This window comes from Bos taurus, chromosome 13 (genome assembly GCF_002263795.3).
Source record: "Bos taurus isolate L1 Dominette 01449 registration number 42190680 breed Hereford chromosome 13, ARS-UCD2.0, whole genome shotgun sequence".
NCBI lineage: Eukaryota > Metazoa > Chordata > Mammalia > Artiodactyla > Bovidae > Bos > Bos taurus.
Window position 1 is genome coordinate 11713782 of NC_037340.1, and position 21731 is coordinate 11735512.

Here is a 21731-nt window from a genome sequence, read left to right on the forward strand (position 1 = left end):
GGCCGGTCGGGAGAGCTTGAGTCTTAGAGCTGGCAGGAGCCAGGTGGTCCCTTTGTTCATCTAGTTATGGATCCCTGTGGTCACTTCATCACCAGCACATTTACATCATCCCCTCTTGGTCCAGACACCAGCCCTGACCCGGTAACAGGAGCAGCCTGTCATCATGGCTGACTGGCAGTGCTGTGAGCATGAGGACCATTTGTCCTGGTATCAGAGATCCATGTGCTGGCCAGGGGCTCTGGCTGTGTGTGGCACCTTTATGGCTCTGCGTCTACTGAGGGAAGGACAGACTGAGCTCCTCCCACATTTTCTCCCCCGGCCCCCACCTCCCCTACCTCCAGGCCGGGGTCATCAAGGTTTCTATCTCCATCGCCCTGAGCTCTCCTCATCCTTTAAGCAGGGACAAGGGTGCAAAGCCCAGTTCTAACCAGTTCTTGCTTTCACGGGCCTCAGTTATAATTCTTTTTTAAAGAAGGTTGAAAATTGTTCTGGAAGACTGGTTATAAAAATGCCCATATCCTAATTTTTTCCCCTAAGTTTTACTTTATTGAAATATAGTTGATTTATAATGTTGTATTAGTTTCTGGTATATGGCAAAATGATTCAGTTATATATATATGTGTGTGTGTGTGTGTGTGTGTGTGTGTGTGTGCATATAGATAGATTATTTTTCATATTCTTTTCCATTATGGTTTCTTACAGGATATTGAATACAGTCCCCTGTGCTATACAGTAGGACCTTGTTGTATATCTATTTTATATATAGTAGCTTGGATCTGATAATCCCAAACTGATAATTAATCCCTCCCCCACAGCTTCCTCCTTGGTAACCATAAGTTTGTTTTCCACGTCAGTGAGTCTGTTTTGTAAGTAACTTCATTTGTGTCACATTTTAGATTCCACACTTAAGTGCTATCATATGGTGGTATTTACCTTTGTCTGATTTACTTTACTTAGTATGATAAGCTCTAGGTCCATCCATCCATGCTGTTGCAAATGGCATTATTTCATTCTTTTTATGGCTGAGTAGTATTCCACTGTGTGTGTGTGTATACATATGTATACACACACCACGTCTTCGTTATTTATTCATCTGTGGATGGACATTGAGGTTGCTCCCCTGCCTTGCCATTGTAAATGGGGCTGCTATGAACACTGGGGTGCACTGCTTAATTCTCTGGAATGTGCTACACTGCTGCCACCTGTGCCACTTGAGATAGAGCTGACGGGACCCTCAGAGCAGCGACACCTCTACCTGTCTTTGAATGAGCTTCTGCTTTTTGAAAATGAATTTGAAACATCCAGCCTACTACGTAGCCTATGACATCAGCAGACAGGCAGGCAGGCAGACGGGCAACCTGTCAGTCTATGGCTTAGTCTAAGGTTCATCTGTCGCTCCCTGTGGCTGACCTTGCTGAAGTCCCATACATTACATGGCACAGTATTTGCATATTATTTACAACATCCTCCTGCAAACTTCAAATCATCTCTAGATGACCTGTAAAACCTTATACAATGTTAAGGCCGTATAAATCATTGCTGATAAGCAGCAAATTCAAGTTTTGCTCTTTTGGAGCTTTTTTGCAATTAAAAAATATTAACAAATGGATAAGAAAGCTGTGGTACATATACACAATGGAGTATTACTCAGCCATTAAAAAGAATACATTTGAATCAGTTCTAATGAGGTGGATGAAACTGGAGCCTATTATACAGAGTGAAGTAAGCCAGAAAGAAAAACACCAATACAGTATACTGATGCATATATATGGAATTTAGAAAGATGGTAATGATAACCCTGTATGCAAGACAGCAAAAGAGACACAGATGTATAGAACAGCCTTTTAGACTCTGTGGGAGAGGGTGAGGGTGGGATGATTTGGGGGAATGGCATTGAAACATGTATAATGTCATATAAGAAACAAATTGCCAGTCCAGGTTCGATACAGGATGCTTGGGGCTGGTGCACTGGGATGACCCAGAGGGATGGTACAGGGAGGGAGGTGGGAGGGGGGCTCAGGATGGGGAACACATGTACACCCATGGCGGATTCATGTTGATGTGTGGCAGAACAATACAATATTGTAAAGTAATTAGCCTCCAATTAAAATAAATAAATTTAAATTAAAAAAAAATTTTTCGATCTGCATTTGGTTGAATCCGAGAATTTGGAATCTGTGGATCCAGATGGCCAACTGTATGTTATGGATGTGTGTCCCAGGACACTTGAACCAAGTCTTCCTGTCCCTGAGGAATCTCCACAGGTGGTGAGAAGGGTCACAGCAACTCTGCTGGTGGATAAATGAATAGAGCTTAAACCAAACTGCAATATAGTTCCAAAGGGTTAGTGACATTTGTGTGTCATCGAGGTGGCAAGAAGGACTTCACTGAAACAGTGGGAGATACAAACCTCTATATATAAAACAGGCAACCAACAAAGACCTACTGTGTAGCACAGGGAACTCAGCTCAATATCTTCTAATAACCTATAAGGGGAAAGAATCTGAATAAGAACAGATATTAATACATAGATATAGATGGGCTTCCCTGGTAACACAGCAGTACAGAATTTGCCTGCAATGCAGGAGACCCAGGTTCAATCCCTGGGTCAGGAAGATCTCCTGGAGGAGGGTGTGACAACCTACTCTACTACTCTTGCCTGGAGAATCCCATGGATAGAGGAGCCTATGGCTGCAGTCCATAGGGTCCCACAGAGTCGGAAATGACTGAAGAGACACAGTGAAGCAGCAGCAGCACTGGCAGATACATACGGGCTTTCCCAGGTGGTGCTAGCGGTAAAGAACCTGCCTGCCAGTGAAGAAGACACAAAAGACCCGGGTTAGATCCCTGGGTTGGGAAGATCCCCTGGAGAAGGAAATGGCAACCCATTCCAGTATTCTTCCTGAAGAATCCCATGGACAGAGGAGCCTGGCGGGCTACAGTCCTTGGGGTCGCAAAGAGTCAGGCACTACTGAATTGACTTAGCATGCACGCATACATAGATACGTATAACTGAACCACTTTGCTGCACACCTGAAACTAACACATTGTAAATAAAAATACAGTGGGAGAGAAAGAGGACATTTCTTTCCAGTAGTGACCTGTTCAGAGCCAGTAAATAAAATCCTAAAGATCAAGGAAAATAAAATTCAGGCATATATATCAGAGGAGAATCCAGCCTCGGAGAGAGCTGCATTACAAAGAGGAGGCGGTACTGAACAAGTTTACTCAGATCTGCTTCCTGCCAGTAGAATTTTCAGCAGGAGGAGTATTCAAAAAGAAAAAAAAAAAAAACCCTCAGTGAGGGGCTTTACTATGAGCATAATGTTGCTTCACCTAGATTTAGAGTATTGCAATCTGGATTGTTGGCAAACAAAAACACAGCTGAAATACAGAATCCTTCCTTGCTGGTGGTTTGTCTTCAGCCCGAAGTTGCACAAGTCAGGAGGAGCAGAAGGTTCTCGGGACAGCTTGTTCTCATTGTGCTGGTTATAGGTTCCTTAGCTCTCTCTCATCCTCTTTTCGAGTCGTAATTCACTAAAAATGCATCACAGAGGAGCGGCTCACTTGGATTTTCCTAGTCACTTCTTGAATTTTACCACAGGCATGAATTGTCCCCATTAAAGCGCCATCCTGGTTTCCCATTACCAGTCTGACTGGAGCTGGGTTACTATTCAAATGCTCCCGAAGCCAAAATGTGGCTGGTGGGAGTCCGGGAAGGAATGGAAAGGGAGTGGAAAACAGGGAGGGTGGCTGGTATCTGGTGTTTTCAAACGTGGGAGAGACCTGGAACTCAGCGCAACAGAGGAAGAAAAACGTTCTGAGTAAGGCATTTCAGAGCAGTGTGGCAGGGATAACCCCGTAACGTGTTCCCTGCAGGTGGGCCCAAGATTCTGCCTCTGCCCTAAGGGGTTTGTGACCACAGCCAGATGGCTCCTTTGCACTGAAGCCCTCCTCGCTTCTGAAATCTGATGAACTACACTTCAACATGAAGAAGACTGTTACACTCATTTCAATGTTTTGGTCTATAATCATTCAAAGGAAAAAAAAAAAGAGTAAATTCCAAAACGTGGCAGAGCTTCTTTCCACTCTACCACCGCAAAAATGGTATCAGTTCAGAAACCATGAAATTCCATCCCCAGGATTCAAGTGTTGAGAGAGGAGCTGTGAAGGAATTCCAGAAGGATGGAGACTGCTTCACAGTTTTAGGAGGGATTTAGTGGGGGCGGGGACTCTTCCAGGGCAGGGCTGCGTTCCCTTTGCTTGTGTTCTGCTCATGACCTTTTGCCCTCACCCATATTCACTGTCAAGGGCTAAAAGTCTTGCCCTAAAACTCTCCCCATGTGCGGGCGGGGGGCTGTTCTCTCTGACAAATGGAGTCTGGGTGCAGCGCCCAGTGTAATGAAACAGTTGCTGTTGGTTGTCACTGAGCAGCTGCTGAGAGAGAAGGAAAGAGGAAGTTCTTATCTGGACCTTCCACTCAGTCATCTGTGTGACAATTTATCAGTTACAGAAAATCCTGTTTCAATGCTAAGGGTCTGAGAGGGTGAGAACAATGATGTAATGCTCAGAGACGTGTGCTAAAATTTAAGTGAACAACAAGTAAAGCCCCAGCTCTCTGGGAGAGAATGACCGCACAGAAGAGTGAAGATGAAAGCAGCAGGAACAGACGATCCATGAGGAAAGATAAAAGGAACCGAGTGGCCCAGCTTGCTTAAGAGATGGGTGACGTCAACTTAATTGAGTTTTTTTTCTTGTGTGTTCTGAATGAAGATGGGGGAAAAAAAGACGGTCAAATTTCCTTGACACACACATATTTATACACTTAAAGGATACTAAGTCAGATGTCTGTAGAAATAACAGGATAGTAGAACCAGAAAAAAAGTCACAGAGGTCAATCTGTAAGCATCTTTTGATAGGAAAAAGCTCCTAGTAGGAAAGTTCCCTGCAGGTGGCCCTTCTGTCTCGCCTTACCACTAACCTTAAACCAGGCGCCCCCATGCTGTATTCATCTCCAGCCCTGGCACACCTTACTAATCTTTTGTTCATACAATCCTTTGCCTACCTTGTTGGTTCTTTCACAAATCAAAGAAGCAGAAATGAAGAATAAGGAACTGACAGAGGACCAGATCTCTTCCCTAGCTTCTCTTCAGTTTGCAAACAACTGTGTGAACAAGATAACATCTGAAGAAAGGCCAGAAGGAGTGGACCAGCCAGCACCCAAGTGCGTATGCAGTGGGGGAGGGCGATGACTGGCCCCTGCCTCAGTGAGTCACGAGATGACTTCCCTGTTTCCCTTAAAAGCTTTCATGGCAGAGCAGGATCTTGGGAGGTGGTTTTGTGGGGACACTAAGTCCACCATCTCCCCAGATTGCTGGTGTTCTGATTAGAGGTACCTTTCCTTTCTATCAACAATGAGTATCGTTTTTGTAAGTGGAGAGCAGTGGGACCTGATTTGATAATCAGTTCAGCAGGCTTATTTTACAAACAAGAAACTGAGAACCCAAGGGATGGCTCAGGCCTTCCTTGGAGAAGGCAATGGCACCCCACTCCAGTACTCTTGCCTGGAAAATCCCATGGATGGAGGAGCCTGGTGGGCTGCAGTCTATGGGGTCGCTAAGAGTCAGACACGACTGAGCAACTTCACTTTCACTTTTCACTCCCATGCATTGGAGAAGGAAATGGCAACCCACTTTAGTGTTCTTGCCTGGAGAATCCCAGGGACGGGGGAGCCTGGTAGGCTGCTGTCTCTGGGGTCACACACAGTCAGACACGACTTAAGTGACTTAGCAGCAGCAGGCCTTCCTTACAAGTAAGCAGTGGCAGAGACAGAATCTCACATTCAAGACCCCCTGTTGTGATGGCCACCAGCTACAGGCTGGGCAGCTTTGAGAGCAGGTCTTCATCCCAGCATGAAACCCTAGTTCCTGGAATCCCCAGTTTCCAAGATCTCATCCAAACCCCAAGCTCCTTATCAAGTTTTCACAATGCAATGATCTCATGAATTAAAAAAATTTCTCTAACAGTGAAAAAATATGCCAAGAATGCTGACCAACTGTTCTCCATTTCCATTTAGAGGGGAACACACGAAACTTGTCTAAACGATTTCAGACACGTTAAGCCAGGGATAGACCAAAGCCTTCAGCAACGTCTCTGCAGGCAACTAAGTTATGAGAAGAGACTGGAATGCCTCCTTCTTCACAGTTTAAGTAACGTCACAGTAAGGCACCTTCTGAAGGACCAAGATATAGTTCTGCTTATAAACACAATGACAGCTCAGACAGAAAGGCTTCTCTCCTTATTTCTGAGGAACATCCAATAATGAAAAAGTGGTTCCTGGCATGTATTCCAAATGGAAGACTGCAAAGTGAGGGATCATCACTCAAACAGCTCGATGGAAAAAGAAAGTCTCATGGAGCTCAAAGGCAAACATCAGAGAGCGCCACCGAGCACCACCCCTGCCTGCTTGCCCTTTTGAAAACGAAGCTTGCAATGTCTGAAAAAGAAAGACTGTTCTCTCGAAGAATCAGTAAGAGCACAGGCTTGCCCTCTGGTGAGGCACTTCGTCACTTAACTCAGAGACAAAGGTTCAAAGTTTTTTTAAAAGAACTTAATTTTCCAATAGAATTTTCCCCATAGAATCTGAGAAATCACACCAGTGTGCAAATAGCAATTATCTAGAAGTCAAACATAGGCTTTTCCCTACTAAACAGAGGTACATTTGTCATCTCTAGTCTCTTATCAATTACATGACTAATATGAATGCTTTCCGTGACTTATTGTTTCTGTTTAGTGATTCAGGAGAGCTTGTTGGTATTTTAATTGATGCAGCAGAGCAAGTCGCATAAGTAACGTTACAAACTTTTCAGCTCTGATTTTATGTCTTACTGGCGGTGCCAAGGGGATTGTTACATTTGGCTCAATTAAATGGATTCCAAATCCAGGTCAGCACCATACTGACGGTCACCTTGTTACCCTGAGGATCTGATCGCCACCAGACAGCCTGATGTTTCTCCTAAATTCTCTCCAAGGACTTATTAATGCAGGTCCGCCCTCCAAGCCAAGTCAGTCTGCTCATCCCCCAGACCGTGTACCTGAAGTCATTCACAACCCTGGACCTTTGTTCTCCTGCTTGCCTGCATCCATCACTCCCTTCATCTTGGCCCAGCTTCTACCCTGCCTTCAAATCCTGCCTCCTCTATGAGTCTCCTCCCTTGTGGTTCTAGCCCTCGCCCAGCCCCCTCTCACCCATACTATGAGGTTGCTTCTGAAATGTCAGTTACTAGATACTGCAAACATGATCCCTTATATGGGTCCATGTTTCCCACTGGCCATCATGTACTGGAGCAGCCCCAGGTGTCTACAGAGCCCCAGGGGCTGCCTGCAGTAGGAATGCAATACACCAGAACACCAATATGGAGATGCCCGCAATCCTGTCACCAGTGACCTGACACCCAGCCCAGGCCCAGGTTCCTTATACAGGCTGTGTAAGGACCTCATGGCTTCCCCGGTAACTCAGCAGTAAAGAATCTGCCTGCCAATGCAGGAGACTCGGGTTCCATCTCTGGGTCAGGAAGATCCTCTGGAGGAGGAAAGGGCTACCCACTCCACTATTCTTGCCTGGAAAATCCCATGGACAGAGGAGCCTGGCAGGGTCCATGGAGTTGCAAAGGGTCAGAGTCGACTTAGTGACTGAACAACAACAACAAGGACCCTTCGCAGCTGCTAAGGGTCAAGGGTGAAGTTCAAAGGGCTCAGATTCCTTCGCTTTCTCCCAAGGTACCATGTGTACTGGGATATGTGAGCTAAACAGCCATTTTCCCAATATTATTTCACTATTAGAGAACTCATTTAAATTGAAGTAATGACGTTGGTAAAACTATTCAGTTGCAGATTCATTTAGGTGATAACTGACACAACAACAGAATAACCGCGCCTGCCGACTGAAACCAGCATGACTGGGAAGGATTCTGCACTAAAGCTGACAGCCGGCCTCTGCTCCTGGCTCGGGCCTGGGGGCGTTCAGGACCCCCAGGATGGGCAGCAGGAGAACGGTACTCTCTTCCTTCTCTCCCAGAAATGCCCACTGGGCCTGCCCTATTCAAATCAAAAACAGTTGGGGCGAAAAGGAGGCCATGGCTACGGCCTCCATGTCCAAGGTCCCAAACAGTGTCCCCATCAGACTACTGGGTGGGGGGGTGGGGGACAGGTGGACAGGGCAGTGTCCATTCCCAGGGTTGACGGCACTCTTCTCTCCAGCATTCCTCTGACTACCAGGTTCCCATAGAAATACCTGATTATTCAATTAATCCATCATTCAAGCTCCCCCAAACAGTGGTCCCCACTCTTCAATCTTCATGTTACCTGAATCAACAGCCACCACTGATACAGGGCACTTCGTCCTTCCTGAAGCACTGTCCAAATGCCACACTCCCCCGCTTCTCTTCCCACTTCACCTCTGTCCCTTCTCTGTCCCTCCAAGTCCCCAGGACTCAACCCCAGGACCATTCCCTCCTCCTTCTACACCTGCTCGCCGCCCCCTCCCCCCTAACCCCCCCGCCCCTCCCTGCTACACCCGCCCCTTGCAGATTCCATTCAGGTTCATAGCTTTAAAATGCATCAGAGGGAACTTCCCTGGTGATCTAGTGGTTAGGACTCCCAAGCTTTCACTGCAGGGGGTGCTGGTTCAATCCCTGGCTGGGGAATTAAGATCCCACAAGAGGTGCAGCACAACCAACCCCCCACAAAACGAAAAATAAAACACATCAGAAGCTGTCAGTTCCCAACTAACGTCCATTCTCACTACTTATGGATTCCGTATCTGAATTTGCCTACTTGCTAAAACCCATCTGCAGCCCCCAGATCAATACTTGGGATGCTTTTGTGTCCATCTGTAGACCTGCCCAGAGTGGCCAGAACCTGGAGTTGCCCGCAGTGCTCACTCCCAGCCGGGGCACACGTGGCAGCGCTCTGTCCTCTTGTTTCATCTCTCACACTGTCAGCAGCATGGTTTTCATGGTCCACTCACTGTCACATTTTCCCACATTTTTGTGCCTTTCGTTGACTTTGCTATTAAAAACAGCCCTCACGAGTCAGGGCCAAGGTGCTGTCCAGGGCTCCCAAGCCCGAGAAGGCTGGGTGTGCCTTAGAGAGAAAGCGTGTATTCGATAAACTTCATTTAGGCAGGAGTTACAGTGCTGTTGGCCTGAATTCAACGTTAGTGAATCAATAATAATATTAAATAAAGTGTCACTGAACAGAGATACAGGGACTTCCCTGGTGGCTCAGATGGTAAAGAATCTGCCTGCCATGTGGGAGACCCAGGTTTGATCCCTGGGTCGGGAAGATCCCTTGGCGTTTATCACAAGGGATAAACTGTCTACCACAGTTTACCACAGCATCTGTTTATCACGAACAAACAGATAAAAATCACAAATACGCAACTAACCGCAGTTCTGTACCTACACTGTTAGCCGCATTTAGCATCATTCTGAGGGAGCAGGACTGACCTTACATACAAGTGCCTTTCTCCCACAAAACTGAATGAAAAAGCAAAGTCAGCATCTTTTAAACCAGGGGCCACATAGTGAAAACTGTACATTGTTGTCCATTCGTTTAAAAAGCAAAGTCGCTAGATGGTATAAAAGTGATGACCGGTGCCTTTGTGATGGATGATGAACACTTTTCTTTAAGGCTGAGAATTATCTCCACTCTCTCTACATAACCAGAGACACATCCTGTTCTCTTCCCTGCTCAGACACACACACACACACACACACACAGATACTTCCTGTTCTCTTTCCTGCTTTATTTTTCTGCACAGCACCCATCACCATCTAAGATATTAATTAATACATCTATTAGCCTATAGTCTGTCTCCATCTCAAACATAAGTGCCAAGAGATTGAGGATTTTTATATTTCTTTTTTCTTTCTACAGATACATCCCTAGTGCCTAGAACAGAAGGTAGGCACTAAATAAATAATCCTAGAATGATGCATAATATGATTCAATTCACCTGTTAGCCCTCTGTCTCTCACAAGACTGTGAACATTTTGAGATCAGAGACTCTGTCTATCTAACCCATATTTGTATTCCTAACACCATACTACTGTGCATGACATGTAACAGGAATTCAATAAGCGCACCCTGAATGAATGGCAGGGGAACAGAGAAGAAAAATCACTAATGTTCATAAGCTTAGGTGTTTATTCAACATGCGTCTGTGCAAAGATTAGACAGCACAGCCACAGCCCCTGCTCTACTGGAGCACGGGCGAGACACGAATAAAGATGGGCCCAGATGCAACGTGATCAGGGCCATGATGAGGAAAGGAAAAGAACAAAGACGACAGAGGAGACAGTGGGTGTTGGGACAGCAATCAGAAGAGGCTTATGTCACCTGGGCTTTGATGGTCAAATAGGAGCGTGCCACACACACTGTGGAGGAGAAACAGCCTGAGCTCAGCTGCTCACTGCCCAAGGCATGTCTACAGAGACACAAGCTCCCCGATGTTGCGCCTTCTTTGCTCTAAGAGGTCTCTCAGCAGTCTTGGTGCTTAATAAATATGAACAAGCAGAAACGCTCCATTCCCACGGTCGCCCTCCTCTCTCTCCTCACTCAAAGCAAACCTGTGTCTGATGACAGAATTCCCTGATGGCTCCACTCGCCACCATGTAGGATGATAAGAGCAAAGGCCACATCCAAATGTCAGTCCCAGCCCCATCAGCATCTGACGTCTAAACAGAACCAGACCACTCGGATAGCAGCCACTTAGAAACCCAAAGAGACTGCCGTTCCACCAGCTCTGCCAAATGCAAAAAAGCAGAAATCGATTTAGAAAGTGCTAGAGCTTTCCAACATCAGAGCCAAATATGTGAACGATGTGACCCATATGTAAATATGCACATTCTGTGTCAGGACATCTGAACCCGCTGTCCCGAAGGGGAGCTGGGCGGCCACAGCATCCCCAGTGGGACACAGCAAGGCCATTCTGGCCAGGAGACTGGACCCCAGGACCTCACAAGCCTGTCCATCTTCTGATGTCTATGGTTCACCACAGTTGGAGCAGGCTTTTTCCTCCCTGTCTTTTAAGAGAAATGAGAATAGCTTGTGTCATCCATTGTTACTTGCTGCTTGCTTGGTGGCTTAGACTAAACTGGAGAAATTCTACACACACCCATCACACACCCACATTTCCACTCATGGCACCACCCCCAGGCATACACGTGTGTCTCCCCACGCATCTCACACCACAGCCACTGTTCTGAGTTCTCCTGGTGGGGTCCAGGCTCTTCCTGAAACCATCACTTTTCTATCCTAGAGCAGGGACAACTTACCCTCCCATGCACCTCCATCAGATGTGCTGCCTCTTCCAACAAGATCAGAACATTCTCCCTTCTCTGTCCAATGCAAATACACAACCCAGGGACAAAACCCAGGGACAGTCAAGAGCTAAGAGGTACTGAGCACATCTTTTCCTCCCCTCCCACATTTACACCATCTTGATCTTCTCCCAAATCTGTTGCTTCTTTCTATTCCCCTCATTTTCTTTCTCTATTCCCCTCAAGTCTGTATTTTTCTCCCCAAGTTCCTTTAAGAGTGCACAGGTTGTGACATGAACAGGGATGACTTAACGCCCATTATCATGCAAGCACCTGAAGGGCCCTGAAGTGCCTCCAAGGTCATTTGGAGTTTCCCACAATGCTCGGGGCCCCACACTCATTCTAGATGAGGCCTGCTCCCCTCATATAAGGGAAGGTCACACGGCACTGGTCATATAACTTCACCTCTCCTCCTTAAGGGCAGGTTTACTGTTATCACTAGGAAAAGCCATCATGCTTTGTATGATGAGAATTCAGCCTTGGTCTCTGGTTCCCAAAAGTCTTTACCAATTTCCGTTTCTCTGGCTCTTAGCCCTTCCTGGCTTGTACTCTCTCTGCAGCACCAGCTGATGCCTCCACTTGGAACACTGTCTCCTAACCTTCCCATGGCTGGGGCTGCTTCTCGTCATGAAGGCCAATACCCAGGTCTCCTCCTGTCCCCTTAGCCATTCCAACTCTTCCTCACACTTGTCACTCTGTCCCATACCCCTGTTTATATCTTCTTCATAGCATGCAAGGTCTGAAACGCCTCTTCACCTGTTTCTTTGCTGTCTGTCCCTCCCAACTAAAACGTCAGCTCCATGAGGGCAGGTGCCTGATCTATATGCACGGTCTTCACCCCAGTGCCTAGGACAGCATGGAGCACACAGCAGGCACCTGAGTGTACATTGCTGGAGGAATGAACACAGTCCTGTAAATGAAGTCTAACTTCATCCACAGCTCCAGTGGCCTTTCTCCAGGACCCTAGAAGACGGAAGAGGCTTCTCGGTATTTGAGTGCTCAGATCTGCCACAACCTTTTCTGCATTCTGCTGTGTTTGGGACAAAGGATCTGGGGTTCTGATTGTAGGAAAAATTTTAAATTCTTGGCTTCTCCAGGACAGGTCAGGATTGGCAGAGAGCCCAAGAGAGTGACTTGGTCAAGGTTTGAACCAGACTCCTCTGATCAATCTTTTCTTTCTACCTATGCCTACCTCAGCATTTAAATGTTTCGTGTGTGTCTGCACCCTACTGCTGTCTCAACGTGTCACTGTAAATATGTGAAAACATAGATACATGTGCTGTATTTCTGGTCTTAGAAACGGGGAATTCACCCAAATCAATTCCTGGCCTCCATGCAGGCCCACACCCAAATCAAACAGGATTTCAGGGGAGGGTTTCAGGGGAAACCACATCCCTTGAAGCTCGTTCCAGTGTCTCTCAATCTTTTTATTACTCCCTCAAGGGAAACGACGCAGGTGCCAGGTTTGAATGCTAAAGACAAGCGATCAGGATGACAAATGGGAAAATACACACGCAAAGTCCTTACCGACATAGCCTGGGGTCCCACACGCTGTGGACATCACGTCTCCTTTGCCTTCCATTTTGGACAATCCAAAGTCGCTGATCATGATTTTGGACTCCTCATCTTGACTGTAGTACAACAGGTTCTCAGGCTAGAAAGAAAAGTAGGGGAAAAAAAATTACAAACTACGTTGATAGCTGGGTTAATTGTGGGAGCCTCACCAACTCACCAAAACTTAAGGACAATGGAGGACAGACTTGAGCTTTAGACACAGTAAATACCCTAAGAAAAGCAGTGTTTAATGAAAGCAATGTGGGGGCCTTATCTAGTATTGGGGCATTTATGGATTTTCAAGAAATGTGAGCCCTTATTAATATTTCCTCTAATTAAAAAAGCTGAAGTATATAACTGAAGCAACTAGAAAGTATATGCCTTCCAGACTTGTCGATTCATTTGCTGGGTTAGGGGAAAGGAGGTTCCCAGAAAGAACGCTGCTTTTACAGGTCTGTGGTTTCTTTTTTTCTGACCCTTATCAGCAGCCGCCTCTGACCTAAGGGTCTCTCTCCCGGATCTCGGAACCCTCCTGAGTCGTGCAGCTCTGCACATGCATTGCACACCCCCCTTTCCTCAGCCAGCTGACACCTGCGCACTCTGGGAAGTATGCTTCCCAGAGCACCTGCTTCCCTGGGAAGCAGAGGGAGGTCATCCTGGAATGCATTGATGTAGAGGATCCAGAACTTTCTAGCCACGTGTCCTCAAGAACTCGAAGCCTCTGCTTGTGTTTCTGTATAACACGGAGTGATGGTTCCTCCTGTGCTTCCCCGACTGTAAATGTCAGAGTTCAGGAAGCAGTAATTCCCTACATGCAGCAAAGGTTTGATTATAACTTTGTCTCCACTTCAGATCTGCACGTCAGTGGCACCTTCATGGTATCTACGTGGGAGGGGCTTAAGGGTGACAACCCTGGGGCTAACTGGGAGACGATGAAACCTCCTCTGCATGGCATCTTCTGGAAAACTGGGGAATTTGGTTGTTCCTGGCAAAAAATGGGAGAGAGGCTTATGCAGCCCTGAAGAGCTGTTGAGTGAGAAACCCTTTACCCTTGCCATCTCCTCTTGGTAATTTACCATCCGTGACCCTTCACTCTGCTCAGTGGTTATACATCCTCATGTGTCCCTGCTGAACTTGAAGTGGAGCCCAACTCTCTCCCCTAATGCGATGTCCCTCTTGCAGGAGTCTTGAATAAAACATTCCTTACCATTTGAACATGTGTCAGAACCAATTTATTTTTCCTTTAACAGAATCCCCCCAAAATACTACCCTTCACCCAAAATAACAAGATAAAAAGGAACAGCATTTATCAACCACAGGGACATGAATCCTGTGGACAAAGCATGAGTTTAGAAGAAAATCAAATGCATGTTTGCGGATGTTTCCAGTGAGTTTTAAACTAGGATAAAATGGGCCAATCAATAGTGGAAACAATAATGCTCAGAAAGCAGAGGGAAACAATCTAACCGAACAGTGCACGTGGCTTCTCTGAATGCTTAGGGATTAGCATTTGGTGAAGAGTTAAGAGTCCAATCATGGGGGCAGAGAGATTTTTTTTTAAGTTTCTGATTTTGAAACTTCCTATCCCTGACAGTGCTTCTGCAGCTGTCAAGGATCTCATGCTCCTAGACAAGGCTGCATCCAGGCAGGAGATGGCCTAAGAGCCCAGAATCTCTCCATACACCTTATTCCTACAGGAGATGCATTTGGATCAATAAACGGCTTTTCTGAAGGGCGACTACTGACGAGGATTCAATCAGCTGGTCATCCTCAGGTTAGGTCAATACTTGTCTCAAGATTTAGTAAAGACAGCAAGACTTTTCAGGATGGAGGGGGAAGTAGGGGGAACAAAGAAGAAAGTGGGAGAGAAGATGGGCTCAGGGATAATGTAGGTGGAGGCCCCCAGCTGGCAGAAGGAGGGCTGTGGGTGATGGGGGGACAGAGGGGATCTTACAATCCTGCCTGGGGTCCTGCAAGGCCCAGGACTCACCTAAAAGATTATTTTTTCTGCATTTTATGGAATGTTTGCAAGACAGCTGGTGGCCAACACATGACTTGGGATGTCAATTCCAACCCTTGTTCATGTAAGTTTTTAAAAGATCTGAATCAACATTTCCTGTAGAGTTCATGTTACATATAATCATACTCCTAATCCAGCGATATCTTTCACCCCCCAAGGGAACACCTGGCAATGCCGAGAGACATTTCCGGTGGTCTAAACTTCAGGAGTGGTACAGGCGTCTCACAGGCAGAGACCAGGGATGCTGCTAAACATGTCCCCGTGCATGGGACAACCTCCCCCAACAAAGAATGATCCAGCTCCAAGGCCAACAGTGCAGCCCCTCCCCAACAGGAGGAGGCAGCAAGGACACTTCTCTTGGTTTGAAAAAAGGGCAACTGAGGATCTTCAGTAGCTTCCCCAGGCAAGAAGACACAGGAATGCCTTTCTGAAGGGAGAAAGAGATATGTTCATGTGTGGGGGCTAAGTAGTATCCTAAGTTGTGCTCTAATCTTTTAAAAAATAATTTTATTTATTTATTTTTGGCTGTGTTGTTGCTACACTGGCTTTTCTCCAGTTGCTACAAGGAGGACTATCCTCTAGTTGCAATGCGTGGGCTTCTCATTGAGGTGGCTACTCTTCGTGCAGAGCATGCGGCTCTAAGGCACAAGGGCTTCAACAGCTGTGGCACTCAGGCTCAGTAGTTCTGGTGCATGGGCCTACCTGCTCCGCAGCATGTGGGATCTTCCTGGATCGGGGATCGAATTTGTGTCTCCTGCACTGGCAGGCAGATTCTTCAGCACTGAGCCACCAGGGAAGCCGCCTAATCTTAAATTAACCCAACCGTAAAACTCTCTATTTCCCTGGCCTAGATCACAAAGTTAAGTATTTTAGAGGTTTATGAAAGTTTAATTTCTGAACCCCAACTTCCTCTGCATACATAAAACTTCTTTGTGCCTCTGTAAAGAGCCCACAAAATTGTCCTAAAATGGTAATGTTCTTGCCACAGTGATAAGCCTGGTGATCTTAAACCTCTACCAGCTGGGAGACATATGTACTTCTCCAAAAGCACTATCTGTGTATAAAAACCCCCATCGCCCATGCAGCCAGTCTGTCTTTCTAAGGGGAAATAGACATTGCCCATCTAGGAAATGGCCTATCTGCTTAGGCTGGATTTCCAGTGAGTACAACTTGCCCATCATATCACATCTTCATGGTCACCAAGCTAACTTGTTTCAGGAAGAGTTGACTGCTGAGGTCAAGAACACAGAACTGGCATTTGGTGAGAACACAAGTGAGCAGAGAAGGCTCTGCTGCTTGGCTTGGAGGTGCCATGTGGCCTTACCGAGCCCTCACCTGGCCCTCTAAAGGACCCCCAAAGTCCTGAAGATTACCTACAGCCCATTTCACCTATCAAAAAGCCTACAAAGGCTGTAAGAACACCATCAATGTCCTCAAATACCCTCATCCAGTGGTTCTCCAAGTGTGGTTCCCAGGCCAACATCAGTATCACCTGTAAACCCCTTAGAAATGCAAGTTCCCAGGCCCGCTGCAGACCTGCAGGGTCAGAACCTCTGGGGGAGGGCCAGAAATCTGTTTCTTTTCAGCCCTGCAGATAAGTCTTCGCTAGTGGTAAAGAACCTGCCTGCCAGTGCAGGAGACATAAGAGATGCAGGTTCAATCCCTGGGTCAGGAAGATCCCCTGGAGGAGGGCATGGCCACCCACTCCAGTATTCTTGCCTGGGGAATCCCCATGGACAGAGAAGCCTGGAGGGCTACAGTCCATGGGGTCACACAGAGTCGGACTTAGCTTGCACAAACGCAGACAAGTCTGATGTAGGCTAACATTTGGGAGCCACTACTTCAGTCACTGGGAAAAGATCAACATGGAGAAAAGAAGGAAAAATTTTACAGTGGGTCCCTATGAAAGAAAAAGCTATACCGTTTTACACCCTGACACCCAGTACCAGATAACGGGCAGATGTTAACATTCTGTTTTAACACGTTTATGATTTATTCTTTACATTGATTTAGACTGCCCATAGTCATGAACAGCACAGCTTCAGTACAATATGATCCCTGTGTTTCTGACAGGAGTGGAGCATATGCGTAATGGGTAGGGTTTCCATCTTGACCAGTCAGTGAACCCTGGGGGCTGGGCCTGGACCTACTGTAGAATGAAGCCACTTTATAGTTTCGGATCAATTACACCAATTTTTTCTGTTCCTCAAATTGGTATGTTTGATCCTTACTCTTGGTACTATGATACCTACCCTTTGGCATCTACTGGGACCTGTGAGCCAAGGTGACCGAGGCCCAGATCCTTCAATGCTATTAGTCAATGGCAAGTATTCCTAAATATTGTAGGGAAAAGATAAGAATGGAACAAACAGGACACAGGGAGAAGGCTGTGTTTGCAGGTCATTTAATCTGTCTTTCCTGATCATCTTCGATTTCCTTTCTCTCTCATCTCATTCCTCTACCAGCCACTTCTTCCCCCGACCCCCACCATGTAGTGGGTTATGCTGAAGCAGGGCCGGAATTGGAAAAGACTGAAGAACTGCACTGGGCAAAGGGTCTTCATGGCCTCTATGTCTTGATCAAAATTACCCTTTAAACAAGCTTGAACCAATACACAACCTACCTCTCCCATGGCCCTTTTAGTGCATGAAAGTGAAAGTGAAGTCACTCAGTCGTGTCCGACTCTTTGCGACCCCACGGGCTATAGCCTACCAGGCTCCTCTGTCCATGGGATTTTCCAGGCAGTAGTCCTGGAGTGGATTGCCATTTCCTTCTCCAGGGGATCTTCCCAATCCAGGGATTGAACCCGGGTCTCCCGCATTGTAGACAGACGCTTTTACCATCTGAGCCACCAGGGAAGTGCATAATGGTTATTAAATGTCTCAAACAATGGCCAGCCCCATTGAACTCCATCATCTTTCAAGCCACTTCTGGGTCCCAAAGGCTCTGACAACTAACAGTAGGCAAAGCCCACCATTCATTCCACCCCTATTCCAAACTAAGGTAACCTCATCCCTCCTCTGGAGCCGATCCTCTCCTGACAGTGCATTGTGGGTTGGAAAGTAGTTGGAGAGTGTTGCTAAGTGATGGCCTCACCTTGAGGTCTCTGTGGACAATACCCATTCTATGGAGATAGTAGACCGCATCCAAGACCTGGCGGATCAGAGTGCTAGCGTCTTTCTCTGTGTAAAATCCTTTCTCCACTATCCGGTCAAACAGCTCTCCACCAGATACACTGTTAAAAAAAAAAAACACAAAGAACAAATCAGTATAAGTTTATTTTTTTAATGTTTTATTTATTTAAAAAAATCTTTATATCTTTGACCAGGTCTCAGTTGCAGCACACAGGATCTTCAATCTTGTGGCATGTGGGACCTACTTCCCTGACCAGGAATCAAACCTGGGCCCCCTGCATGGGGATTGTAGAGTCTTAGCCATTGGACCACCAGGAAGTCCCCAAATCAGTATATGTTTAAAAAGACATGTTGAATTGTTCAGGGAAAACTATCAATAAGACCTATCAATATGGTGAAAGAGTAAAATTCTATTTCAAAAATGAATCTACTTTCAGATTTAAATGTTGTCTCCTTATTCCCCAGAAGTTATACCAGGGAAGTGTTTCTATGTCATGATGGTACAGACGGTCTAGAAGGAAAGAAAGAGAATAAAAACACACTAGGACCTGTGGACTAGGCAGGCCCGAGAAGTCTCTCTTGGCCTTTGCTCCATCCCGCTGGGACACTAAGTCAGAATAACCTTCCAGAATCATCAGTGACAGGGAGACAACACTGCGGAGGGGCCCCCCTCACATGTGACTGTAGCCTTAAAGATCTGGGTGGTGGGATGGGGTGTTTGTGGGCAAAATAGCAAGCAGCCAACAGGATGTCCGGGTTCTTGACCCAGATCTGCTCTTAAGATGCTGAGAAGATGAAGACTCTGGGAACCTTTGGACCTCAGTCTTTCCATCTATGAAATAAGGGAGTTAATCTAGTCAATCATTCCCTCAGATGCATCAGAACGTCAAAGCCACTTTTGAATTACAAAAAGATAGAAGAACGACACTCCAGTGTATTGTTTTAATTTGGTTTGGGGGAGAGACTATTCCATTTTAATTTGCTTTGAGTTTCAGACTTCATTAAGCATTTTTTGGTATTTATCGAAAGGGAACCTAGTTCACCAAAGGTCAAAAGGCCCTGGTGGACAACCTCCAGAGTCCTTTTCAGCTATGATATTTGATGCTGCTCCAGGTTTCACAAAGTAACAGAACTGCAAAATACTGAACAGAAACAATTCAACTAACACCTCTGCCTTCAAATTCTTAGACTACGGGATTCTCAAAGAAAAAGTGTTTTGTTCAAATAATTAAGCCATTTTGGAAATTAGCTTCAAGGGATTTATTAGCACTATTTTAATAAAAGAAAAACAAATTTCCCCAAAATAAAATGGAAAAGATATATCTGAAATACTAAAATCACGAAACTTTCACAAAAAACGTTTACATCTTTAAAAGACAGGCCCCAGCAGTAACACACACATACACCAACACATGAAGCTATGATTCATTCTCCGCAAGTCAAGGCGATTAATGTTCAATAACTGAGCCACTGAAATGTTCTTTTTTAAAGAACTAATAAAACAAAATTGCAGCTATAAAAGGCCTGTGTATGAGTCTCTCCCATTACTTATAATCAGTCTGAGCCATATTGAGCTTGGATAATGTCTCATTTCCAAAGCAAACTGAGCAATCTAGATAAAAGAAGAAAGACGCTCTGGAAAAATAAAAAAGCAATTCAAAGAGTGAAAAGAAACAGAAACAAGAGGGGAGTAAGTACAGCTGGACAACCGCACTGTCTAAACGATCCATCCTTGGGGGAACCCGAATCCCAGGACATTCACATCCCATCTCAGCAACTCTCATCAAGTTCTCGCCACTCTTCCTTTTTCCCAGACTCTTCTTCCCAGTGAGCTTCAATGCAGAAACTCTACACAAGACTGTATTACAGGACACGTATTGCTGCTAGGGTTACGGTAAACTTGGGTCATTCACCTGGAGGCAGTTCACTTCACTAGATCACTTATTCACCACTCATTCTACGTGTGCTGGGCGCCCACTAGGTGCCAGACACTCTGTGCAGCTGGTGCCAATCAAGGCGTCATTAGCAGTACAGGAGGAAAAGTCTATCTCGACTGTGCCCCTCCTCACCCCCTACATCGGCTCACCTTCAGTAAGGGCGCTGAGCTAGCGTTCTACCACTGGGCTGCTACTCACATGCTCCGCAAGGTGCCTGAAGGCCTTAGGCAACAATGCTCCCCACCCTTAGCACCCCATAACTTGTAATTTGCCAGATCTTTTCCCTCCCTCCAAACTGATCTTTCCTGCTTTCTAGTCTCTCAAAGTCCTCTTTTCCGCAATGGGATGTAAGATATTAATAGCTACTGAATAATATTTTCTCTGTGATAGTTCATGCAATAAGATCTGAAGCAGGGACTTCCCTAGTGGTCAGTGACTAAGATTTCGTGCTCCCAGTGCAGGGGGTCCAGGTTCGATCCCTGGTCAGGGAACTGGATCCCACATGCCACAACTAAGAGTTCACTCACATGCCATAACTAAAAGTCTCCATGTGTCCCAGCACAGATCCCATGCGCCATAACTAAGACCCAGTACAGCCAAACAAATAAATAAAATTTAAAAAACATGATGCGAAGCATCAGAATTGAAGAGTAAGATAATCCTGTGCTCGGTAGGGTCAGGATCTCAATTTTCTGCCCATTTAATATTTCACTTCTTAAATTCCAAATTGCACCAGGGATTTATTTTTCTGAACAGTGCTCAGAAAGAATGTGGTTTCCTTAGAAACCAAGGAACAGGGAAAAAGTTTTAAAACTTGCCAATAAAAAATGTAACAATACTGATAAAAATACTTTAAAGTCTGTAAGTTTTTATACTTTGCAAAAATCTCCTCAAGCATACATTTCAAAAAGGCCATTCTGACAAGACTGAATGTTTGAGCTCCCCCAATTCATAAGCTGAGGCTCTAAACACCCACATGATGGTATCTGGGGGTGGGAACGTAGGGAGGTAATTAGATTTAGTTGAGGTCATGAGAGTGCAGCCCTGATTATGGAATCAGTATGTTCATGAAAAGAATAAGGGACACCATAAAGACACAGCAAGAAGGCGGCCATCTGTAAGCCAGGAACAGTGTCCTTAAATGGAATCAAACCAGCACCTTGGTCTTAGACATCCTAGACTCCAGGACCGTGAGAAATACATCTCTTTAAGCTGCCCAGTAGCTGGTATTCTGTTATGACAGCCTGAGCTAAGACACCCAATCATTTTCAAAATCACTTGTGAACAACCAGAATCCCAGAATCACTGGTAAGGAAATAAATTTGTTTTTTCTTTTTTTTTTTGGAAATAAATTTAGAATTGTACTGAGGAGCATGTCTCATTTTCCGGCTGGCAGGATGCATGAAGGTTGGGTGGTCAGCTGCTGAGCTGACAGGTGGTTTTCTTGAGTCAATATTTTTCTACAGAGAGCTTCCAATGTGTGTGGTTTAAAGGTCCTCATTAGAAATGGAGTTCCCCAAGGAAAACTTGCAAAGCACCAGAATGCAATTAGAAGGATGAGGTCAGGTGATTGGAGAAAAGGAACAGGACCATAACAACAGGTCAATAAATAAAATTACTTAACGGTAGCCACGGGAGACAGGTTCAGCTTTAGGGAGATGTAAGCTATTTCAACCCACTCCAGTATTCTTGCCTGGAAAAT

At 45.7% G+C, this 21731-nt stretch overlaps 1 protein-coding gene across 2 annotated transcripts in view; it reads right to left on the bottom strand.

Moving 5' to 3' along the window:
• The window catches only part of CAMK1D (calcium/calmodulin dependent protein kinase ID), a 394574-nt gene that overhangs the window by 45400 nt on the left and 327443 nt on the right, over window positions 1–21731 (bottom strand). For both annotated transcript variants that reach the window (XM_025000914.2, XM_025000915.2), the window contains exons 4-5: window positions 18055–18193; window positions 12912–13038 (exon numbers count right to left, since the gene is read on the bottom strand). In XM_025000914.2, coding sequence (XP_024856682.1) covers window positions 12912–13038; window positions 18055–18193 — 266 coding nt within the window. The remainder of the gene's footprint in view (window positions 1–12911; window positions 13039–18054; window positions 18194–21731) is intronic.